Genomic DNA, 22,068 nt, shown 5'->3' with positions numbered 1-22,068 from the left:
AGGTCAACTCACTTAGTGTGACTTGGACCACAGACCTCAAAGTTGGAAGACTAACTCCTCCACCTCTGTGCAGCAACTTCTCATAGCTGATACCAAGGTTGAAGCTACATTAGAGGAGTTTTAAGTACTTTTCTTTTCCTCAGACTTCACACAAGCCCCCCTGAATTAGGATTTTTTTGTTGTGATAGACATTTATTTATGAATGTGTGTGTGTGTGTGTGTGTGTGTTTACACCAGTATTGACAAGACAGACTTATTTAGTAAGCTACTTGACTTTCATGAAAATTTTGCTTGTTATTCAGTATGCTTCAGGATATCTTCCATCATTTTGGGATTTCAGTAATCAGAGCTTACCTTTACTGAGTGGAGTGACCCAACTGAGTATATTTGCAATACAAATCAGTGCCTCTGTTATTGTCTGAATCCAGTCTCGAGAAATTACTCATTCTTATTGTTCTGGTCTTATTTAGAAAATTGTCACAAAATGCCTTTCCAGCTCAGAATGCTTGCTTGTCAATTTTCCAAATGCTCTACCATCAAGTGTCTATCAAAATGGCCTTTAAATAGAGAAACAGATTGGTCAGGCTCTTGTTTTCTGGATGTGTGTTTGGGTGCCATCCCAATGAACCTTGCTGATATTGGTCTTTTACAAATAATTTATTTAAGTTGACTAAATGTTGTCTTTATAAATAGGGCAGATGGAAAGCTTGGGTAAAAATGTTGATTTTTTAAGTTGAGAGAGCAGCATCCTGGGCTTGAGCCCTTGCCCTTGAGGTGTGTGTACCTCCCACAAGGGGTGAGTCTGAAGTTGTGAGAAATACTTTTTAAGGGTCTACCTAAAAAACCTTGAAACCTAATGGTCTGTGTTCAGAAGTGGCTTCTTACACCTGCAGCCCAAACAAGCTAATCTCAGTCTCAATAATTCCTTTGCCCCTACTACTCAGACCTACCCCTACATTTTGTGATTCCTGTTGTAATTGAGAGGTGGGATGAAGGGCTGGGGGAACATGACCCTTTAAATGGGGAATTTTCTGAGGCACACTCCAGTCCAAGTGTTAGAGAAAGTCTCCCAGACTGCCTCATCAACAAGATGACTGCTCAAGGAAAACAGTGTGCATTGGATGTGGCTAATTCCTGAGAGCAGAGTATGCGTATGTGCATCCTTGAAAATTCTCTGATCGAAAGACTCAGTCTTTTAAAGAATTTTGAGGATCCTCAACAATGGAAAAGCCCTCCAAAGGCAGTCAATGATTCAATATCCTTCAAAAACTGCCACTCCAGGATCCTTTCTTGGATTTGATTTAGGCTACTGTCAGTTTTATACCACAAAATTGTGAGAAAACTTTTAGTCATGTCAAAGATTGATCAGTAGCACTCCTAAAAATGCCATGGCAAGGTTTTTACAAGTGTAGTGCACTGCCTGTGACTGGCTCTGACTCAAACAGGTGCCACTGCAGATGAGAGTGTCAAGAAATACATGAACAGACATGCTCCCATGTCATATCTCATATGGCCACCATGTCTCTGTGTGTGTGTTGTTTCAGACCCTACAGAGGATAAAATGTGTGGGAAAGCAGGTGTGGGGAACTACAGCAGGCTTTCATGATTGAAATATAACAATATTACCACCTTGTGAGCATGGCTACTCAGAGGTTCTAAGGGTGCTGCAGATGATAGTATCCCAAATTCAGTCACAGCCCTGGCTACTGCCCCCGATGGGGCAAGTAAGAGGTGTCAGCTCTGCCCACCGAGGGACTCTAAGACACAAACTGTGTGCTGCAGGTGTAAAAAAGTATATCTGCAAAGGCTGTGTACTTACAGACTGCCCAACATGTGCCAATTAGTGGTCGGGATTCTGTTGTTTGGTTCACATATATACATTTATGTTTTTTAAGATTTATTTTGGGCATTTTTGTGCCTTAATTTGACAGAGGAAGACAGTGGATAGAGTCAGAAACAGGGACAAGAGCGGGGCAGAGACATGGGGTAAAGGGTCTCAGGCCAGATTCGAACCCAGGCCATCCGAGTACATAGGGCGCGCCTTAAACCACTAGGCCAACAGCACCCATTTGGTTAACATATTTACATTTTTGTTTTGATTTTTATTTCAGTGTTAACTGGCAAAGTTAGATATTGTGATAAAGTTATTGGAGTAAATATAAATGTAATCAAAACTACGTTTTTGCACTTTCCACTACTTTCTCAGGCCATGACTAAAAAAATACAGTACTAAAGAAATTACTGCAGTACAAATAATTGAGGTTGTTCTGACCAGTATTGGAAATACGTCAGATACTGCTTCAAATGCAGGTATTGGTATCTGCGAGTAAAGGATTTTATGCACCTATGTGATACCATTTGGTTTAGCTTTGTATTTTGCTTCATTTAGCCATGCTAAATGTTAGCGCTATAAACTGAAAATCAGTTCTTCTTCGCTGCTGGAAAACACTGTATGCACAAGCTACCGTTTATAGAGCAGCAAAGAAACACCAAAGGACCCACTGCAGCAGCAAAGGATGGTGGCTGCGGACAGTTTTGTGAATGTGATCGTTAAAATATCCTCCAGACGGACGCTGTCATAAGAAGTGGCACAGTTTATCAAAAGTTTAATAACTTTTGAACCATACATCATTGCCTCTTGTTTTTCCTCTTGAAACTAGCTGTTGTGCTTCCCATTGATGCCGTTGATGCCCTTTGAATCCCTTGCAGCAGTAATTTCAGCGATTCTGGAACTCGTGTGACTTTTGGGGAATTTAATGATTAAATCCATACCAGCAAACCTGATATTGAACATCTTTTTATTCATAATAATTGAACTCTGATCATTTATTATTGTTGCTCGAATGCTAACCGCCATATTGTTTGCCCTTTGTGAGGGTCTGTCAGCCAATCGCAGACTGTTCTGTAATCACGCCATGCTGCTCCTATAGAGCACAATGGAGAGAGAGATAGAAAGAGCCTGTGATGCAGCCCTGTTATTATTATTATTTTAATATTTAGCAGTAAAACTCAACAATCAGCAGAAAAACAACTTTAGGGTCACAGAGATGCTGTACATTATGATTCTATTTGTTCAGCCATGTTCTGAGTCAAATATTGGTCTAAGATAATTAGATAGTCAGCACAGTCAGCCCAGAAAATTCACACTGGTATCGGATCAGTACTCAGTATCGACCGATACTCAATACCTTGGTATCAGAATTGTATCGGGAAGGAAAAAATGGTTTTGGAACATCTCTTCAAATAGTATACAAAGAAAACTGTGGCAGTGTCATTGAAAAGAGTGGGTCTCCTGAATAAATGCAGCCTTTCTGCCATGTGAAGAGTGAAAACTCAGGTTTTCACACAATTTGTGGTGAAAGACAAGTAGTTTCTGCAAACTAAATAGATTTGGTTGTTCTGGCATAGGGCTTTTTTTTTGCTAATTTAGTGTTTCATTAAATGCAATTTTAATAAGAATATTTCAACATAATAACAAAAAAGATAACATAGGGTCATTCATAAGAACTGTTTTTATTTTGGTAATGACCACATCTGCCAATACAGTTGGCTGTAAGTCACGAAAAACATTATCAATTGAACTATTACCCTGCAGCACCATGTCAACACCTATGGGATAATGAAGAAATAAATGCAGCTGGTGTGTCTTGACCACCAGTTATTCATCTGCGGTGATCTGATGTTACTGTTGATTATTGATGTTAATCTTGTGTTAATTTTTAAGGACTCGTCAAACAAACGCTAGGAACTCATGGCAGCTATGATGTGTCTGTGTAAGCATGATAAACAACAAAGATCTCCAGCTTTAATATCAGAGCTCTTCTCACCAGCGTTTACTGTTGCAAGGTTATAAAAGTTAACTGCTGCTTCCCTCAGTTTTAGGCTTGTTTTAAAAAGCTCTGTGCACCTAATATTCTCCTCAATTCGAGGAAATTTCACCAAGAAAGCGTAAAATAATGTGAAGGACTTTAGATTTAGCAGCTGCTCTAAATCTTGAAAAGGTAGCATAAAAAATGTGTAGGATTAATTTCTCCTTTTCAGAAGTCCCAGTCCTTCATTTGGGTGAGGTGGAGAAGTAATAACAGCAAGATATGATGTGGAAGCTGAAAGTTTGAGCAGTGACAAAACAGCTGACACTGAGGGTATTTTCAAGCTCTTCATTGGCTAAGAGCACACAGATAATCTGTGGGACTGCATTGTAAGGACAGACCCACCCACGGACATGGCAGAGTCCCTAAGAAACCCAGGGCCCTTCCCACATCAATAATATAAACCCATACATGGTAGATCATTAGTGCAAGCACCTGCCTCAGGCTCATTTATCATTGCTTGACTTTAGGATAGACCATTTTTCTTAACTTCCTCGACCCCTAATAAGAGTACGGCCCTACTGAGTAAACATTGAGAGATAAAAGCTGATATAAAAGTTTCTGCCTGTGCTTCCGGCAGATGTGAGCTACACAGGCACTTTAGGAACCCGATGTAGCACAAGGCTGAAAGGCGTCAGCACTCTAAAACATTTTTTTTTCCTTATAAATCTGAAATTCAACAACAAAAATGAAACGTTAGTTTGCTGTATAGTACCTACACCTTATGGAGTTAAGTTTTTAATGGAAAGACTCATTCAATTATGAAAAACGTTGCAGGCAACAGAGGTGGGTACAGTAAGACACGGCCCCAGAACCCCTCTCCCTTGGGGGACCAAATGTAAGGAAGCTCATAGACATTTCACGTTGTTATGTCTAATCACATCATCAGCATCTCCCAAGTAGTAGTTTGCAGTGTTACGAGAAAAATAAAAACGGTCTTTTTAAATGTGTGCAGCTGTGTGATTGTTCACCTACCCTGATTCAAAGACTTGTATGTACTGCTGTTTACAATTAAGTAAGAAAGTTAAAACCCCGTGGAGAATTCAATCAAAGTAAATAGTGAAGCAGTGTGTTCATTGACATTGGTGTGATGCAGAGCTATCAAATTAAAGACCTCAGATCTTCAATCATTTTGCCAGTCATGCTCCCTGCAAAAGGAACACAATCAACTGAAAGCCTGTCTAAGTCAGTGCTGGCTACATTAAAGTATAAATGAGGGCACTGTTTTGGGGATGGATTGTGAAAAAATGTTTTCAAAAGAATTTTTTCATAGTATCTCCTTCTTCACATCTTTCAGTTGGAAGCACTTGCCAGTGTAATTACCAAAACTGTGTTTGGAGCTCAGTCGATTTACTCATTAATTTATCAAGAAAATCTAATCATGACTCACTTAAAAATCCTGCCAACCCTGTTTTTTATTTGTGACTAGCTCAAAATTGTTTGACCTTAGACTGAGGAAATATTACCTCTTCCTCACAGCTTGATGCAAGTCTTTTCTGATCTCCCAATGTTTCTGCAGCACAACTGGGCAAAAACTAATCTCAGTCTGTGTAAGAGGGATTGAAGCATTCTCTCCAGACAAGATCAACTCTGCTGTTTTTTTATATACCCATGTTTTGACAGAATGCTTTGAGGCTGTTGAAGACAGGAGTCTCTTACTTAGGCGCGATTTACATAACATGGTAAACTAAGTTTTTTGTCAGTTTAGTACATGTTAAACATATATAAAACACAGACAGGAGGGTGCCACACTTTCATGCATGATCTGAGTTCATCACAGCATCGACTCAAGATTTCATTTCTGTGCAGAAGCTAAAAGACTTTCTGCAATCCACAAACTTAAAGCCATCTGCCCCCAACCTTCTGTTACTGCAGTACAAAGGCATAATTCAACCCATTTTCCACTTGTTCCACCTGTTTCCTCGACATGTTAACGGCCTCCAATAGGGACAAACTCTCTCAGACTTCAACAGCAAAGCCATTACACGCAGGGCACACATCATTGCACAAGGGCCCAGACAGCCCCTCAACCTATTTTTTCCTCCTCTGCTTCCATCTGGTCATAGAGCCCTAGCCTGGATGCCACAACATCACAGAACTAATAAATGGTAACTGCTATTAGTTGCAGTGTAGTTTTTATGTATGTGGATGTATCAGATGTCTTCAGCTGTTGCAGTGTAACTACAGAGCGTTAAATATGTGAAGCCAATCGGAAGAAGTCACCGAGGAGTGGGACAATAATGAATGAATCAGTCAACAGCCCTTTGTGCACAGAGATTTTAGCATAATGTATCTGTCACTACACCTTTGTACATGCTCTCTGAATCAGGCAAAGGAAAACTATTGGTGTCCTTGTTAGTATATGAAATCTGTGTTACAGTGTTGTGAGAGCACCTTAGATATGACCTGGGATCAAATGGCACAAGCTTCACACAATCACAAACCCACAAATTCCACATACTCCACCTGTGCAGTGATACACACGCAAAGCACACTCTGGAGCATCGGTGAACTGATATGGAGTTGGCTCTCTTTTTGCAGTTATAAAAGCTTCCACTCTTCTTGGAAGGCTTTCCACAAGATTTTGGAGTGTTTTTGTGAGAATTTGTGCCCATTCATTTTATAGAGCATTTATGAGGTCAGACACTGATGCTGGATGAGGTGGTCTGGTTCACGATCTCCTTTCCAGTTCACCCCAAAGGTGCTTGATGGGGTTGAGGTCAGGGCTCTGACCTTTGTGCACTGGGGCACAATTAGTTAGGAATAGACAAGGGCTGTCCCTAAACTGTTGCCACAAAGTTGGAAGCATAGCATTGTTCAAAATATCTTGGCATGCTGAAGCATTAAGATCATTCACTTGCAATAAGGGGCCTAGCCCGAACCCCAAAAGATAGCCCCATATCATTGTCCCTCATCCACCAAACTTCATAGTTGGCACAATACAGTTAGGTAGGTATCATTCTCCCAGCATCCATTCATCCCAGACTCACCTATCTGACTGTCAAACAGAGAAGTCTAATTTGTCACTCCACAGAACGCGTTTTCACTGCTCCACAGTCCAGTGTTGTTCCATACTTACCTTGCATTTAACTGGCTAAATTTTAATGGGTCTGACATTTGTAGTGCTATGCATTTTTTTTGTAAAACAGTTAGTGAGCTTTCCTGTATGCTGTGTTGTAGATGGTCCTGTCAGGTATCTTATAATTGTAGTTTTATGTTTTATGAAAGTACCTGCCCTGACAAGTCAGATAGACTGTTTCATATGTCCATTGCATGGGATATATTTCACATCTATCTAGAAACCTCCTACATATAGCATTTGGAAAGGGCAGGAATTTTTAAAAATCCTTGGAAGGATATTAGACAGACATTATGACTTGGCAGGCATGCACTGTTATAGGTTATAAATTGTGGAGCTAATGGTTGGATCAAACTCATGCAGCATAAACATCTTCTCCACCAAGAAAGGCTTCAGTGTGTTTTGCTCCCCTTTTAATAAAGAAATGCTGTCTGTTGAAAACTGTCTTTAAAACTACACCTGAGTCAATCGTTTAACCGGTGGCAGTTATTGCTACCAGCTTGCAGTACAACTAAACTCTGCCCCCAACCATTGCAAACTAATACTGAAGCAGGTCAGGAAAAGGCAAATTCATATTTTCTGCCAAAAAACTTTCATTGCATTTCTTTGCCTGTCTTCTAATAAAGAAATTTTGGCCCAGTTTGGACAAAACTGCAGCTACACCTGAGATTATTGCCCCACCAGCAGGAGGTTACAGTACAACTATACCAACCTTTTGCAAACTCAGATTTGTCAGTGCACTTTTTTTGCTCTTCTTGTAATAAAGAAATGTAGCCAAGTTTGTCCAAAGCTGGTGCTGTTCTATAGCTACATCTCAGATATTGCTACACAGGTGGCACCCATTACTACTGGCTTCCAGTACAACTGGATCCCCCCTCTAGCTACTGCCTCATTCTCCTCAAATGATGCTGATTGGCTGAGAGGGGTCTGGCTGCAGACCATTCATCTCTCACAGAAGTGCCATAATTTGCAGGTACAATGAATTTACCATTTTAGTTTCCTTTTTTTTTTTCTTTCTTTTTTTTTTTTTTTTTTTAATTCCAATGTTTCATGAACAACATCTGGCAGTCATGGAATAACCACATAACAAACCCTAAAACTGAGCAACATTATATGAATAATCGTTTTCTTAGAAAGCTAAAGCCAACATAGCTGTGCTAGCTACATAATTAATGTTACCATATAAGCCAATGTAGCTATGTTAGTTTTAGCAATGTGAGCTTTAGCAACCGTAGCTGTAGCTAACATAGATACGTAGATAACGTACTGTAGCTACAGAGCATACAAGCTGCTTTTCAAGCTTAGCTTTAGCTACGTTAGCTACATTATCTGCATATCCTACGTAGCTAACAGAGCTGCGTTTGCTATGTTCACAGCATTAGAATGGTTTTGTCTAGGAGGAGCTTTTTTCCTGTAACATAACTTAGGGCAGAACTTAGGCATAACTGGTGCAACAGGCTAGAGATAACTAAGCCCTTACCTTAATCCTAAACAGAAGTTTAATTTCTATACCCCTTATTCCATTCTGGGTTGGGGGGGGGGGGGGGGGGTGGAGCCTATCCCAGCTGTCATTGGGCGAAACCCGGGGTACACCCTGGAGTGGTCGCCAGTCAATCGCAGGGACATATAGAGACAAACAACCAAGCACACTCACATTCACACCCATGGCAAATTTAGAGTGATCAATTAACCACTGCGCCGCCGTGCCTCCTTTTATCTTAGTATTTTTAGCTAATATTTCAGTTCTGACATAGATGGTGTCTCACATGAACAGTCTGTGAGACTGGCTGTCAGAGATATGTCTACAGCCAGACTGTGTATATTGGTCCAGTCCATTCCATTAACATGGAATCCAGCCAATCCATCAGCTTGGCAAGGTTAGTAAGTACCTGCCTTAGGACTACAAATTACATTTAGCAGCTGTGCAAATCATGTCGTATTTACTGAAATGTTTATTACCTACACCAGGGAGGTTATGTGATCGGTAGAGTTTGTTAGTTTGTTAGTTAGTTTGTTTGTTAGCAACATAACTCAAAATGTTATGGACAAATTTTGATGAAATTTTCAGGTAATGTCAGAAATGGCATAAGGAAGAACTGATTAGATTTTGGGAGTGATCCAGATCACTGTCTGGATCCAGGAATTTTTTAAAGGATTCTGTACTATCAGGAAATAGGGCTATTGGCAGAGGTCTGCGCTCTCTGAGTGCTTTTCTAGTTGCAGTTGCAGTGATTCATGTTTCCTGTCCAAATTCAGTGAGTCCAACAGATAAATTTAATAATCATCTATTGCATTAGCACATCAGCCTTAGCCCTAATGCGCATTATAAAATATACTTTACTGAAGTCTATGATATAAATTACATGGACCTTTTGTGTTAAAATGTATCAAGTGTTAGTGTATATAACCCATCTGCACAACGGTTTCACACAATAGAAAGCAGAGATACTTGCAAGAAGGAGCAATATATCATGCTCAGTATAATTCACTGATACATATTTAAAAGTATCAGCCAACAGAAATGTCACCTTCAAGTCCCTCCTTTAAAAATGTGTTTTGCATATTTTTTCCTCACTTGATTGTTTGACCTTGAAGAATTGTGTGGTTTGACACCAGAAGATTGTGTTCAAATTTATGGGCTGAAAGAGGGAAAGTGTACTTTGTGCTCACCTTGAATAGCACAGTTTTGTGCCATACAACATGTTGGGCAGATCATAGTTAAAGCTGCATACACTGACAATTGAATTATTCATCAAATGGCCCTCTTATATCAAATAGTAAGGCATCCAAAGTGGAAATGTGGATGCAATCTTGATTTCTATTTCACAAGTTACACAAATATGTCACTTATTTGCACCTATATCCGCTTTACACTACTTCATAACACATGTAGTAAAGCCTATTACCTGGAAATAAACCAAACAAGCAAACAGAGAAAGATGCACCACCTCTGCTCTGTTTGGATAAGATGAGTGCTTGAACCACTTCCATCAAATTCCATCCTCAGGGAGCATCTTGTGTGCTAATACTTCTATCTGCATGAAACAGGTAGAGAGAGACGTTGACGGCACTGACAGTGGCGTGGCGTGTGTGTGATTGTGCAGTGAAACCCCGGCTGTGACAACACAAAGTGATCCAGTGGAGCTTGAAACGAGGACACAGGTCAATGAGTGAGAGCAGAGACTGCTGTAAAGTGGACATGACAGCAGTTTAGCCCACTCAGGGTGATGAGAATGATATCACCCCTGTGAAATGCAGGTCAGTGAGTATGAGCCACTTAGAATTAGACACACTTTAGTAATTAGCATAATAAAACATTGGAGTATTGACAGAAATGTAGGGGGAAAAGTTCAGAACATGCATTCAGTTTTCTATTGAATCCTTTACCTTGAAATGTCACCTTCTCCTTTCCCATACATTTATTTTGTATTATGATCATGCAAGCAGCTTTTCTGTTCCACAGTGGTAGAATTTATCTTTACTTTTGCTGACAAATAACATTTTCTTCCACTTTTATTTTTAGAGGAGCAAAAACCAGCATTTCATCTCTTGAGAAGGGGCACTTTGTAGAATTTCATCAGTTTAACTTTGTCATCTACCTCCACTGGCAAATTTAGATGGATACACCCAATGAAAATAGATAGACAAACAGACTCAGCAAATGAATGAGTGCTGCTGTGCCCTCTTATGGTGTGGCAGTTCGTCATCTATTTTGCATCTTTCCAGAGCTGTCAGTCACACTATCGGCTTTCTCGCAGCTCTCCTCCTTCACAACAACACTTGGCAGCTTTAAGTCCTGCCTGGGCCAGAGTGTTTGTGTTTCAGAGATTGTACTCAGCGTGACAGATGCAGATTCCCTCATCTTGTAAGAGGAGCAAGAGAGACAGAAAGGGGTTGAATGTCAGAGGGTCGACACTCTACAGTTTGTGGATGCCCGTGTGTGTGTTTACTGAGAAATGCTTGTTGGAGATGAAATAAATCAATCCCTTCTCTACTGCTCCTCTGAGCAATGAAGAAATTCTTTCTAGCATATTCTTACTTATTCTCATCACAGCCTCACTCACTTCCATGTTGACTTTCAGAACTATCATCAATCAATATGTCTTGCAAAAGCTGAATACATCTGCTTATGTTGTAGCTCAAGGAGCCAGAGAATGATTAAATTCTGTTCTTATCTCTTATCAGCACATCCACCATGAACAGATAATTAATAGAGAAAATAACCTAGCAGCACCATATAAACACTGGCTGTATAGTAAGTGTGTAATTGTAAAACAATGCGCCTATGATTCAGTAATTTAAGCTGTTTTCCCTGTTTGCTGAATTCATGCGAGGGCACTGGTTTTTCTTTTTTTCTTCTGTATAAAGCAGAGAGCGTCGCACAGGCTCATTGGAGCTTATCTTCAGATGGCCTTGAACAGAAAGTGTGTTTTAGAACATTTACAAGACAAAAGCGGAGGATTTCTTTGTTGTGCATAATGACAGGCTGACACTGCCAATGCATGGCATCAATCAGTCTATACACATGTGTGCATGCATGGATGCACACTCCCAAACCTAGAGCATGCCTTCGCTGCCCACACCATCCACATACATGCTTAGACACTCAAGTGTAACTATTTCACATACGCCGATGAGAATACTCCAGTGTAGCGACACAGCACAACAGGAGTGCAGCCATAATTATCAGCCATCTATCTTCACCAAGTAATCTGCATATTACGCACTGGTTTTCTCCCAAATTCATTGAAATGAGAAGCAGTGCAGAAATGCATCATTATACAGAAGACGGCAATTTATTGTCTCTAAAGACTCAAATCACAGGTACGAAGAAACAAATAGCAAAGCAATTTGTTCTGGCATGGCTGTAAAAACGTGTGTAGTTTTGAATTATTTTGCAGCGAATGCAACATAATAGACTGTGCCCGACTCCTCTCATAAAAGAGAGTTATTAAAGAGTGTGGTGAAACTTCACGTCAGGAAGTAATTTGCTTGTACAGAGGCTGAAAATTAATTTTGAAAACTTTGTTTATACAGACCAGAAATGCTGTTTTAAAGTCTCTCTGGCACTGCAGTGTAAGTAGGCTGGAAAAGAAAACATTTTTATCTGTTATAAACAATAAAATGTGAACATAATTGGCAGTAAGCCCTTCATTATTGGGATTTTTTTTTTTTTAATTTTGTCAGTGTAAGACCCCAATAACAACCTGGTAGAAGAAGAAATGTATGGAAGAAAACACATGCATGACATCCCTTTAAAGGCAGCATGACCATGTTAGTCAAAATGGTATTTTTTGTCATGAGGAGCTAAAACACTTTGCATGCCACAACACATCATCAAAGCTGAAGCATTATTCTTGAGGGGTGTTACTGTTTAGCTAACACATTCTAGATGTTGGCCTTACAGAATAACATACAGTTGTGTCACTGGTGAAGAGTCAGTGGCCTGTGGGATAATCAACAAATCATCAGCACATCCAGGGGGCGTGTCATAACCAGTGTTGTCGTAGTTACTCAAAAAATGTACTTCATTACACAATAATGTAACTTTCAAAAAAAAAAAGAGTTACATTACTAAGTTACTCACAGTTAAAAGTAACTACTAACACTACTAGTTGCATTACTTTTGCACTTTTGCTAACTTATTCATCTCAGCTTTTGTGGTTACCTGTGGCTGAAATTTAAATCGAGCTTTGGCTGCTTGCTAGATGTCATGCAGTCATCCTGAGCATCATTTTATGATTAGATTCTTTGTTACAAAGTCTAATTATAAGCTTGTGAGGTTTAATCATAAACCCCTCGGGTTTCTTACCTCACTATTACATTGTTCACTTTACCTTTTCCTTGTGAAAGATGTATCAATAAAAAACGTATATTTTATGTGAAAATAAGCTAATATATTAATAAATAAACTGAGCATGACTCCCAGGGTCTTAACTAGCTTGTTTCTGATCTGGGCACTGTTTTACACAATACAGTCAAGTAATTTTCTCAGACCCCCATCGATCTAATATGTCCTCATTTACACCCTTTGTCGTTTTCCTTTCCTACTCCATAGACTCGGGTTTGAATCAGCGAGTGTTACCTGAGTGTGCATTAAAAGGACCGCTTGGTTTGTTTTCTCCATACTCCCGTTTCACATGTAGTTTGGCAGCAGCAACGCCTGCTTGTCTCCCTGTGGAGGTCTTTTGGTCGTGTCCAACTAGGAGGAGACCCCTGGGTAGACCCGGAACAGGAGTGCCTCAGTCACCCATGAAGAGCTGAAAACTCACTTAGCATGCTGCCACTGTGACCTGACCCCAGATAAGCAGAAGAAAATGGATGGATGGATGGATGGATGGCTTTATATAAGGAGTCAGCCGATTGTCAGCCTGGTTGATTACAGAGAACAATATTTGGCATTTGGCTATATCAGCATTTTTTCCTTCCCATAATTAGTCATATTTATTAACTAAAAAGAGTGCTACTTTTGCTCCAGTTCAAGGTGTCTTTCCCTATGGCTCCATTTTCACTATCCATAGTCTCATCAGATATCCTGCATACAACATAGTCTGACTGGCTAGATGTTACATATGCACTAGCTAATCAACACTTAAGCCTGGGTGATAATACAAAGAGTGTGTGGCATCACTTCCTGTTTTCTTGCTGAAACTGCTGTTTCTCATGCTGAAAGCGCTAGGGCTGAATTGTTTATTTTACTTCATTATTTGGTCATGTGATTTTATTTTTGCCACATTATGTATGTTCTATGTCATAATAAATGCATACTGATAACCAAATATCAGTTGTCGGTCTCACAAACCACTGATAATTGGTATCAATATCAGCTCTGACATCGTTTGACCTCTGCTTGATTAATTTTGTTAGCTTTGTAATGATTATAAAATTGTTTTGTTAAATTAGCTAGAAAAGTGTGTGTAACAGTTCCAGAGGAGCATGCCAGGTGCATCCAAAGTTTGGGCTAAACCCTGCATATTCAACACTTCCGCCCCTGCTGATGCCCTTTAAAACCATAATCCTTGTTAAAGAGATTAAACTTGAAATCACACCACAGTTGTTTTTCAGAAATCAAAAGTATGTTTGTGTAAGTATTCTCTGATAACATCAGATAAAAGTGTTTTTTATACACATGCATTTAACCTTCAAACTACGCAATAAGGTGAGTCAGTATGGCTGAAGGATGGTCAGTGCCCACACCTTGAATGAAGTATAGTGGAAAAACTACTTATCATGCCTCTGCACGGCTTTATGACACTCTACGCTACACTTATATGTACCAGGGTCTGTATCATGCAAGTTTAAAAAAAACATGGTCAACAGCTAAATCGTGCTGCTAGCTATATTAAAATATATAATCCTTTTTTTTTTTTTTGTCTAGAGGGGGCTTTGGAAGTGTTCCTGGTAAATTCTATTAGATTTTACTTCACCATGTGTTTGGGTTAAGTGAACTGAAATCCCTCATGTCAGTCAGCTGACATCCAGCCTTGCCCACCCACCTACCCCCCTGACCGGCCTCCTGGGAATCGTACGGTCTCAGAAGAAACCTGACAGTCAGGGTTTGGCTGCCTCTGCTCCATCACCACATTAAGAAAAAGTACTGTACTTCTTGTGTTTCTATAGCAACAGTTCTCACTCATGTCTTCAGGATACTGAGCAATGCGGAAAGTGTGAAGGGGAACTGCAATGACAGACATACCTGAGCATTTTGATTTACTCACAGCGGCTGCTGGCTAATTAAGAGCTGACGAATATACATGAATTCCAAATATGATGGAGTGAGATTTTTGGATTGAATATTTCTCTTTGATGGTGTACGAAGTTTCAATGAGAGTGACTGATATCCAAAAAGTTGTTCACCAGATTGGAATCTTTTCGACTTTTTCTGTCATCTTCAGATAAAAAGATTTCTGGTTGACCATATTAATAACAGAGCCAATGATCTGGGTCACTGGACTGACCCTAATTAGAGGAGCAGATGTCTCATTGGCGAGAAGTCAATTGATCATCTTAAAATAAAAGCCAGAGAGTCAGGCTCAGAGAAAGTGATTCGTATGAAGTGATTTCAAAGTCAAACGCACATGCAAACATTAGCCTCTGAAAATCCATTCATTTTATCTGCTGTGATTTCTCCTGTTGTGTAAGTGTACTCGTCCTTGGCTGCACTTTGTTGCTTTTAAGTGAGCCCTGTTTTCTATCGTCAGTCTTCTGTCACTCCCTTTCTCTCTCTCTCTTTTACTTATAGTGTCTCTCCCTCTCTTGCCCTTCCTTCCTCTCTTTCTCCCAGGTGTTGAGCGAGCGACGGAGGTGATGTGATGGCAGAGCTAGCAGGCGGGATGGATCAGAGCAGACAATCTGCTGCACACTGAACCAACTGGATGCCACAGCCTAGATTTTAGACAGGTAGGACTGGATTGCTGGATTTTTGCTCTAACTTTTGTGTGCAGGTTGAATTAGAGATTTTCAAAGCACTGCAAATGCTTTCAGTGTTTGAAGACCTTGAACACAGTTTTTAAAGCCAGTAAACTTTAAAGCACCTTTTAAATGTGATGGAGGGCCTCCAACTCCTCTATCACAAAGTGCAAAAAGCTAACAATGGTTATGAATGCATCGGGTTAGTTGTATGTGTTAACTGATAAATCCATGCTTAACAATAACCAGGTTGAACAAAGTATATTTAATCTAAATGTTTGTCTTTAGAATGAAAAAATGATCCAGTTTTCCCTGGCTCCCCTCTTGTATAATCCACAACTCTCTCTCCGTTTCCTTTGCAGAATGGATTTCCTCAATTACACAGAGGGGGTGTTTGCCACGAACACTAGTGGTAATGACTCACTGGAGACCACTAAACTCCCTCCCACTAAAGCCCTTCTGACAGTGACCCTTTCTATTGTGGCTATCCTCACCACATTCTTCAACTGCCTGGTGATCACAGCCATCGCTGTCACCCGCAAGCTGCACCACCCTGCCAATTACCTCATCTGCTCATTAGCAGTGACCGACCTGCTGGTGGCTGTGCTGGTCATGCCCTTCAGTATCATGTATATTCAGAAAGAGACCTGGGTCATGGGCCAGGTGATGTGCACCATCTGGTTGAGTGTGGACATCACCTGTTGCACATGCTCCATCCTGCATCTTGCTGCGATTGCCATTGACCGCTACAGGGCCATTACGGATGCTGTGGAGTACTCTCGCAAACGTACAGGTGCCAGAGCTGGCGCCATGGTGGCGGTGGTTTGGCTTCTGTCCATCCTTGTGTCGCTTCCTCCTTTGCTGTGGCGCCACTACAGTGGGGATGGAGACATTGAAGACCAGTGTATCATCACCCACCATCACTTGGCCTTCACCTTGTACTCCACTTTTGGAGCGTTTTACATCCCCCTACTGCTCATCCTCATCCTCTACTATAAAATCTACAAGGCTGCTCAGACCCTTTATATGCGCAGGGAGGCAAGCCGAGCCAGCCGTCACTCGTGTATGACCAACGGGAGCATGATTCCGTCGTCTTTCCCAGCTGGTGATGGGGACATTGATGGGGGGCCACGCAGTCCAGAGCCCATAAGCCCACCAGAGAAATCTGTATCTGAACCCTCAACTGAGGAGCCACCCCGCGAAAAGGTGCGGGTGGCGGTAAAGGCTTTCAAATGCAAGACACGCCGGCATGAGTCGCGCAGCGAGTCACGTCGGAGTCAGTTTTACCAAGGACCGAGGATCTCGGGCTCACGGGAGCGCAAAGCGGCATCCACATTGGGTTTGATAATAGGAGCCTTTGTCATCTGTTGGTTGCCGTTTTTTGTCAAGGAGGTGATCGTGAACACCTGTGGCTCTTGCAGTACTTCAGTGGAGATGGCTGACTTTCTGACGTGGTTGGGCTACCTCAACTCGCTGATCAACCCACTGATCTACACCATATTCAATGAAGACTTCAAAAAAGCTTTCCAAAGACTCATTAGGTGCAGTCATTACCTCTGATGGCTACGATTACCATGCCATACACAGCCACATACATGTAACCAGAAAGAAACAGCTGAAAGAATACTAACTGAGGCAATGAAAAAACAAACTCAATGAGGATCAACGCCCATTTCCAGGCCAACAGCCTATATGGCATCAGCTCTGCAAAATTCCACTCTGAAATCCAGATCCTGCTATTAGTGGACTGGCCTGAGATTTCCTTGATGTTAACTGATGTGTTTTTGAGGGGACACTGACATGTTGGTTTTTAGAAAATGGGCCATCACTGACCTTTTCAGCCCAATTTAAAGGTCCTTGAAATAGCTCTCCATTATGTCTGTTTCATCTAATGACCTCCTTTCTATCTAGTCCACACTGCTAGCTTAAATACAGGATATGTATTACAAAAACATACCAAGATGTAAGTATCTGTGGCCTTGGCATCATCGAAGGATAGTAATTGTTAAGAGAAATAGAGGTCTAATGTGTACTGAGCCATGGTAGATGTTCCAAAAGCACGAAATGAAGCATCTTCTGCTAAGTGCATTGACTTAATTGGTTTAACCATTGCCTGCCTCTCAGCAATTTCTTAACACACAATTTTTTAAATGATAGCTAAGAATTCCTCCAATACGAAGATAATATTTTATAATCTAGGACCAAATCATACCACGCATAACACATTATAAATTCAAAAAACAGATCAAACAAAACCTGAGGTAGTCTGAGCTCCCCTTGTTCAAGGCTGCTTTTGGAGGTTTCAGGTATTAGGGAAAAATGTTTAGTTCCACTGCCAGTTTAAGTAATGCACAATGTTTTATGTCTTTTTTTGTCTCAAGGTATTTATTTATCTCTTGTAGAGCCATTAAACAGCCCCATCCCATCTCACTTCCATGCCATTCCCAGCATTAGGTTAATGAATGTGAAAACTACTGGTGGAGAAATCCTCATTACATTAATCCCACTCAGTACTTGAAATAGAACCACTATTCCTTTACTGCCTCCAAGAGGGCACATGCTACGTTGATGGAAATGTTGTGGATGAGTCAAGTGTGAGGGTGTACTGTATCCCTGAGAGATTGTACGTGTGTAATATACTTACATACATCGCTGACAGTATGACCAGTATTTGTATACTGTTTCTTTCTTTGTCTGTCTCAATAATCAAAAATAAACAGTCCATATATGATTCATGCTGCTTTATTTTCTCTGAGTGCATGGTGGTATATTACTAATAAATGATAAGTTTGTCCCTTTTAGAGGGAATGGTAGCAGAATTACAATCTGTGTGCATTAACAGTTGTTATGATGCACAGAAACCCTGTCTTTCAGTCTGCTGTCAAGTGTAAGCAGGGTATTTGTGACAATGTGATTTGATGGCGCCTCCTTGTGGTTTGCAGAAAGACTGCAGCCAACAGAGTCGGCCAGTGTCATCTAACAACAAGAATAATGAAGCTTTAAATGTGGAGTCCTTCATTTTGTGCACTAATTTAAAAAATGAAAAAAAAAACAAAAACATATGGGTCTACACAAGCATGTAGCCGCTATCTTCAAGGGTGTATTATGATCAAGATTCTAAAAAGATTTGCCCTTTTTTTGAAAATTTGCTAAGAATGATATCCTTATTCTCAGCACTCTTAGATATCCAGTGTATTGTGATAAATTGGATTCAGACAGCAATGTGCTTCCTTTGATATTCGTGGCCACCCTCTCCTATTTTACATTTCAGTCAGAATCTTCACGAGAAGGGATATATGAGTGCAAGTTCACACTATCCCACCTTCATTAAGGAACCTGTGCAGGAAAACCTACAATCAGTGGGCGTTTATCAGCGGTAAGGGGATTTAGGACTTCCCATGCATGATTCCTGCCAGCTACACTATATTGCCAAAAGTATTCACTCACCTGCCTTGACTTGCATTTGAACTTGAGTGACATCCCATTCTTAATCCATAGGGTTTAATATCACATCGGTCCACCCTTTGCAGCTTTAACAGCTTCAGCTCTTCTGGGAAGGCTTTCCACAGGGTTTAGGAGTGTGTTAATGGGAATTTTTGACATTTCTTCCAGAAGTGCATTTGTGAGGTCACACACTGATGTTGGACGAGAAGGCCTGGCCTTCAGTCTCCGCTCTAATTCATCCCAAATGTGTTCTATCGGGTTGAGGTCAGGACTCTGTGCAGGCCATTCAAGTTCATCCACACCAAACTCTCTCATCCATGTCTTTATGGACCTTGCTTTGTGCACTGGAGCACAGTCATGTTGGAACAGGAAAGGGCCATCCCCAAACTGTTCCCACAAAATTCACTATAACACATGAATATCGCAGGGTTACCACTGCCAGAAGAAGAGCCAGGGGCTTTTCAGTATTGTGCAAACTTTTCACCCCTGACGCACGCATCACAGAAGAAATAAAAGCTATTACTGACTTTGAAAGCCAAAACTCACAGGTTGTAATAGGACAGGGAATATGCCCATGTTCACACAGGCTGATGAGGGGCTTTCACAAACCCACTGAGTCCACCTGTTATGACAGGGACTTGCTTACCAGTCTGGCTCTATACCTCACAAACAACTAGATGTATGTACATCCCCCAGGGGAACACTGTGCAGGTAGCAGGCACAAACAAAGGCTTCTCTCTCTGTCCGTCATGGTGAAGAGAGCAGGATGCCTGCAGCTGAATCATCCAGCCTCTGAAAGAACTGTTGATGTTCTCAGGGGTAGATATTCCTCCCAATCCCTCCTCAATAACTGTCTATGACTATATGAGACAGGTAATCTCTCAACAGGACTATCCGATCTAAGAGACAATTGCCAATTAAGGTGAAATGAGACTTCAGAAAGGACTTTACAATCTTTAGGTTAATCCCCTTTTCAGTGTTAATTTTTACGTTTTAGTGTCGGAAAGGCACACGTGACCACTTGATTATTACCTCCGCCAAGGAGGTTATGTGATCTGGTGGGTTTGTTCATTTGTTTGTTAGCAACATAACTCAAAAAGTTATGGACGGATTTTGATGAAATTTTCAGGAAATGTCAGAAATGGCATAAGGAATAACTAATTCTATTTTGGGAGTGATCCGGATCACCGTCTGGATCCAGGAATTTTTTTGAAGAATTCTGTACAATTGGGAGATAGGACTAATGGGGGAGGTCTGGGCTGTTACTACTTTACACCAGGAGATGGCGGACATGAGTAACTTCAATCCCAGCAGCAGCATTTTGGGTGTGTTTCTATTCAAAGCTTTGGAGTTTATTGAGTTTGAAAGACGCATGTCCGGTCTAGGAGACAAGTCAGAGCAAAACAGAGAGAAAGACAGCGAACTGTAGCAAGGATACTCACAATGCTGGGAGGAATAGAGGAATATTCACCCTCTGCTATGACTTCCAGTCATCTGTTGAGACCATGGGTGACACTGTCAGTTAGGGGTGCACAATAAGACAATCTCAGATCATGAAGCAATAGAGATAGTATTGGCGATCTGCTCAATCTGTTTTATTGTAGGATTGGCTCTGCTACTTCTCACCCCCCGCCCCCCAGTGCAGCAGAGACTCACGCTGGAAGTGAAAGTGAAACTTTAGATTTATTTTCCTCAGCACCACCGCCCTTCCCGCCTCCTCTGCTCCGCTGACTCCAGCCTCCTAAATCCCATCACCAAATCCAAGCACTGGACCTTGGGGGATCGAGCTTTTGCCATCGCCACCCCCACCCTCTGGAACTCAATCCCGCTCCATTTCAGAAACTCTGACTCTCTGCTCACTTTCAAACAATCACTCAAAACTTACCTGTTTAACATTCATATTTTTCCTCCTGTCTGCATTTGTGTTGTGTTCTTGTTTTGTTCTGTAAAGCGTCTTTGAGTTTCCTTGAAAAGCACTAAGTAAGTCTGATGTATTATTATTATTATTATTTGTATTATCAGTGTGCAAAAAAATATTTATTTGCGCAATCTGCACAAAGCTTATCAAGGTTTTTTTGATGAGCTCTAAAGACAGCGTCCTCCAATCTGCCGAGGTTCAGCGGAGTAAAGTGTGTCTGAGGTAGAAAGCCTATTGCTATAACTGTTACAACTGACATCGTTTTGCTTTCAATTATTATTTTCTGAGTTATTTACAAACCTTTCCACCTGGCAAGTAGAAATCAGGATAATGCAGTCATGGATGAAACATTATAACATCAGCGTCTTTTTACGGAGGGAGGCGGTGATGTCTGCGAAGTCCAGACATGGATCACTATTAGAAAATGTTTTAAATAGTAAAATCATTGATTTACATGCATTTCTTTGGCCTCTATCATACTGCTGCAGTAATCCTGCCTTTCCTCCTCTTCTCTCCCTCATTGTAAGCAGCAGGCAGGTGCCAGTGTGACATGTTTACATATGTCACTGCTCATCACAGCCTTATTCAGAACAGTATATCAATGTAACGTATTTTTAAATAAAAATCAAAACTGCGTTAAAATAACATACAGTCACTACTTAACTGCATAACCACGTCTCAAAAATTCATCAGATTTGTGTCATATTTATATTTTCTTTATTTGGCAGTCTGTAAACAAGGCTGAAGTAAATGTTATGTTAAATTGCATACTGTATGAACAGGCTACTTGTTTGAAGCTTCAGCTGCAGGAATTCTTTTCAAAGACCATGTACTTTAAAATGCAAATCAAAGTGTCAGAATGTGCTTAATAAACAGTAAAGTAGATTTTAAAACACAGATGAAGACACATAATAATTCTAAAGTGGTGCAGAAAATTTAGAAGTTGGTTGCAGAAGACAGAATAGAACAGAATGCAGGAAAATAAATGTCTGTCTGCGCTAGTGCTTTTCTAGTTATTATTATTATTATTATTATTATTATTATCATAAATCAGCGATGACTGAATGTCATTCAGTTTCATGTGTCATTTTCCCTTAGCGACTTAGTTGCAGTAAAACTTGGGATGAAGAGAGCTGGACCATTGTGTTGCTTTAAGTATTTGCTGTGCTTTTCCTTTTATGTGGTAAATAAAAATAAGGTTTATCATATGCTCATATATGCATATGAAAATAATTTTCACTCATCTATCTAGCTACAAACATCAGGAATGTTAAACAGCTGACATTTTAATAATTATTCCTGAAACTTACTTTTTTGGAAACAATGATTTTTAAACACAATTTATCTTC

At 40.5% G+C, this 22,068-nt stretch overlaps 1 protein-coding gene across 1 annotated transcript in view; it reads left to right on the top strand.

Moving 5' to 3' along the window:
• The window catches only part of LOC121522845 (5-hydroxytryptamine receptor 1F-like), a 49,685-nt gene extending 31,678 nt beyond the window's left edge, over positions 1-18,007 (top strand). Inside the window, exons 2-3 of the mRNA XM_041807511.1 lie at positions 15,233-15,348; positions 15,720-18,007. Of these exons, the coding sequence (XP_041663445.1) occupies positions 15,721-16,917 (1,197 nt within the window). The 5' untranslated portion in view covers positions 15,233-15,348; position 15,720 and the 3' untranslated portion in view covers positions 16,918-18,007. The remainder of the gene's footprint in view (positions 1-15,232; positions 15,349-15,719) is intronic.
• The last annotated feature ends 4,061 nt before the right edge of the window (positions 18,008-22,068 follow it).

The sequence above is a fragment of the Cheilinus undulatus genome, linkage group 15, assembly GCF_018320785.1.
Source record: "Cheilinus undulatus linkage group 15, ASM1832078v1, whole genome shotgun sequence".
NCBI lineage: Eukaryota > Metazoa > Chordata > Actinopteri > Labriformes > Labridae > Cheilinus > Cheilinus undulatus.
This window is presented reverse-complemented; position numbering and strand designations above follow the sequence as displayed.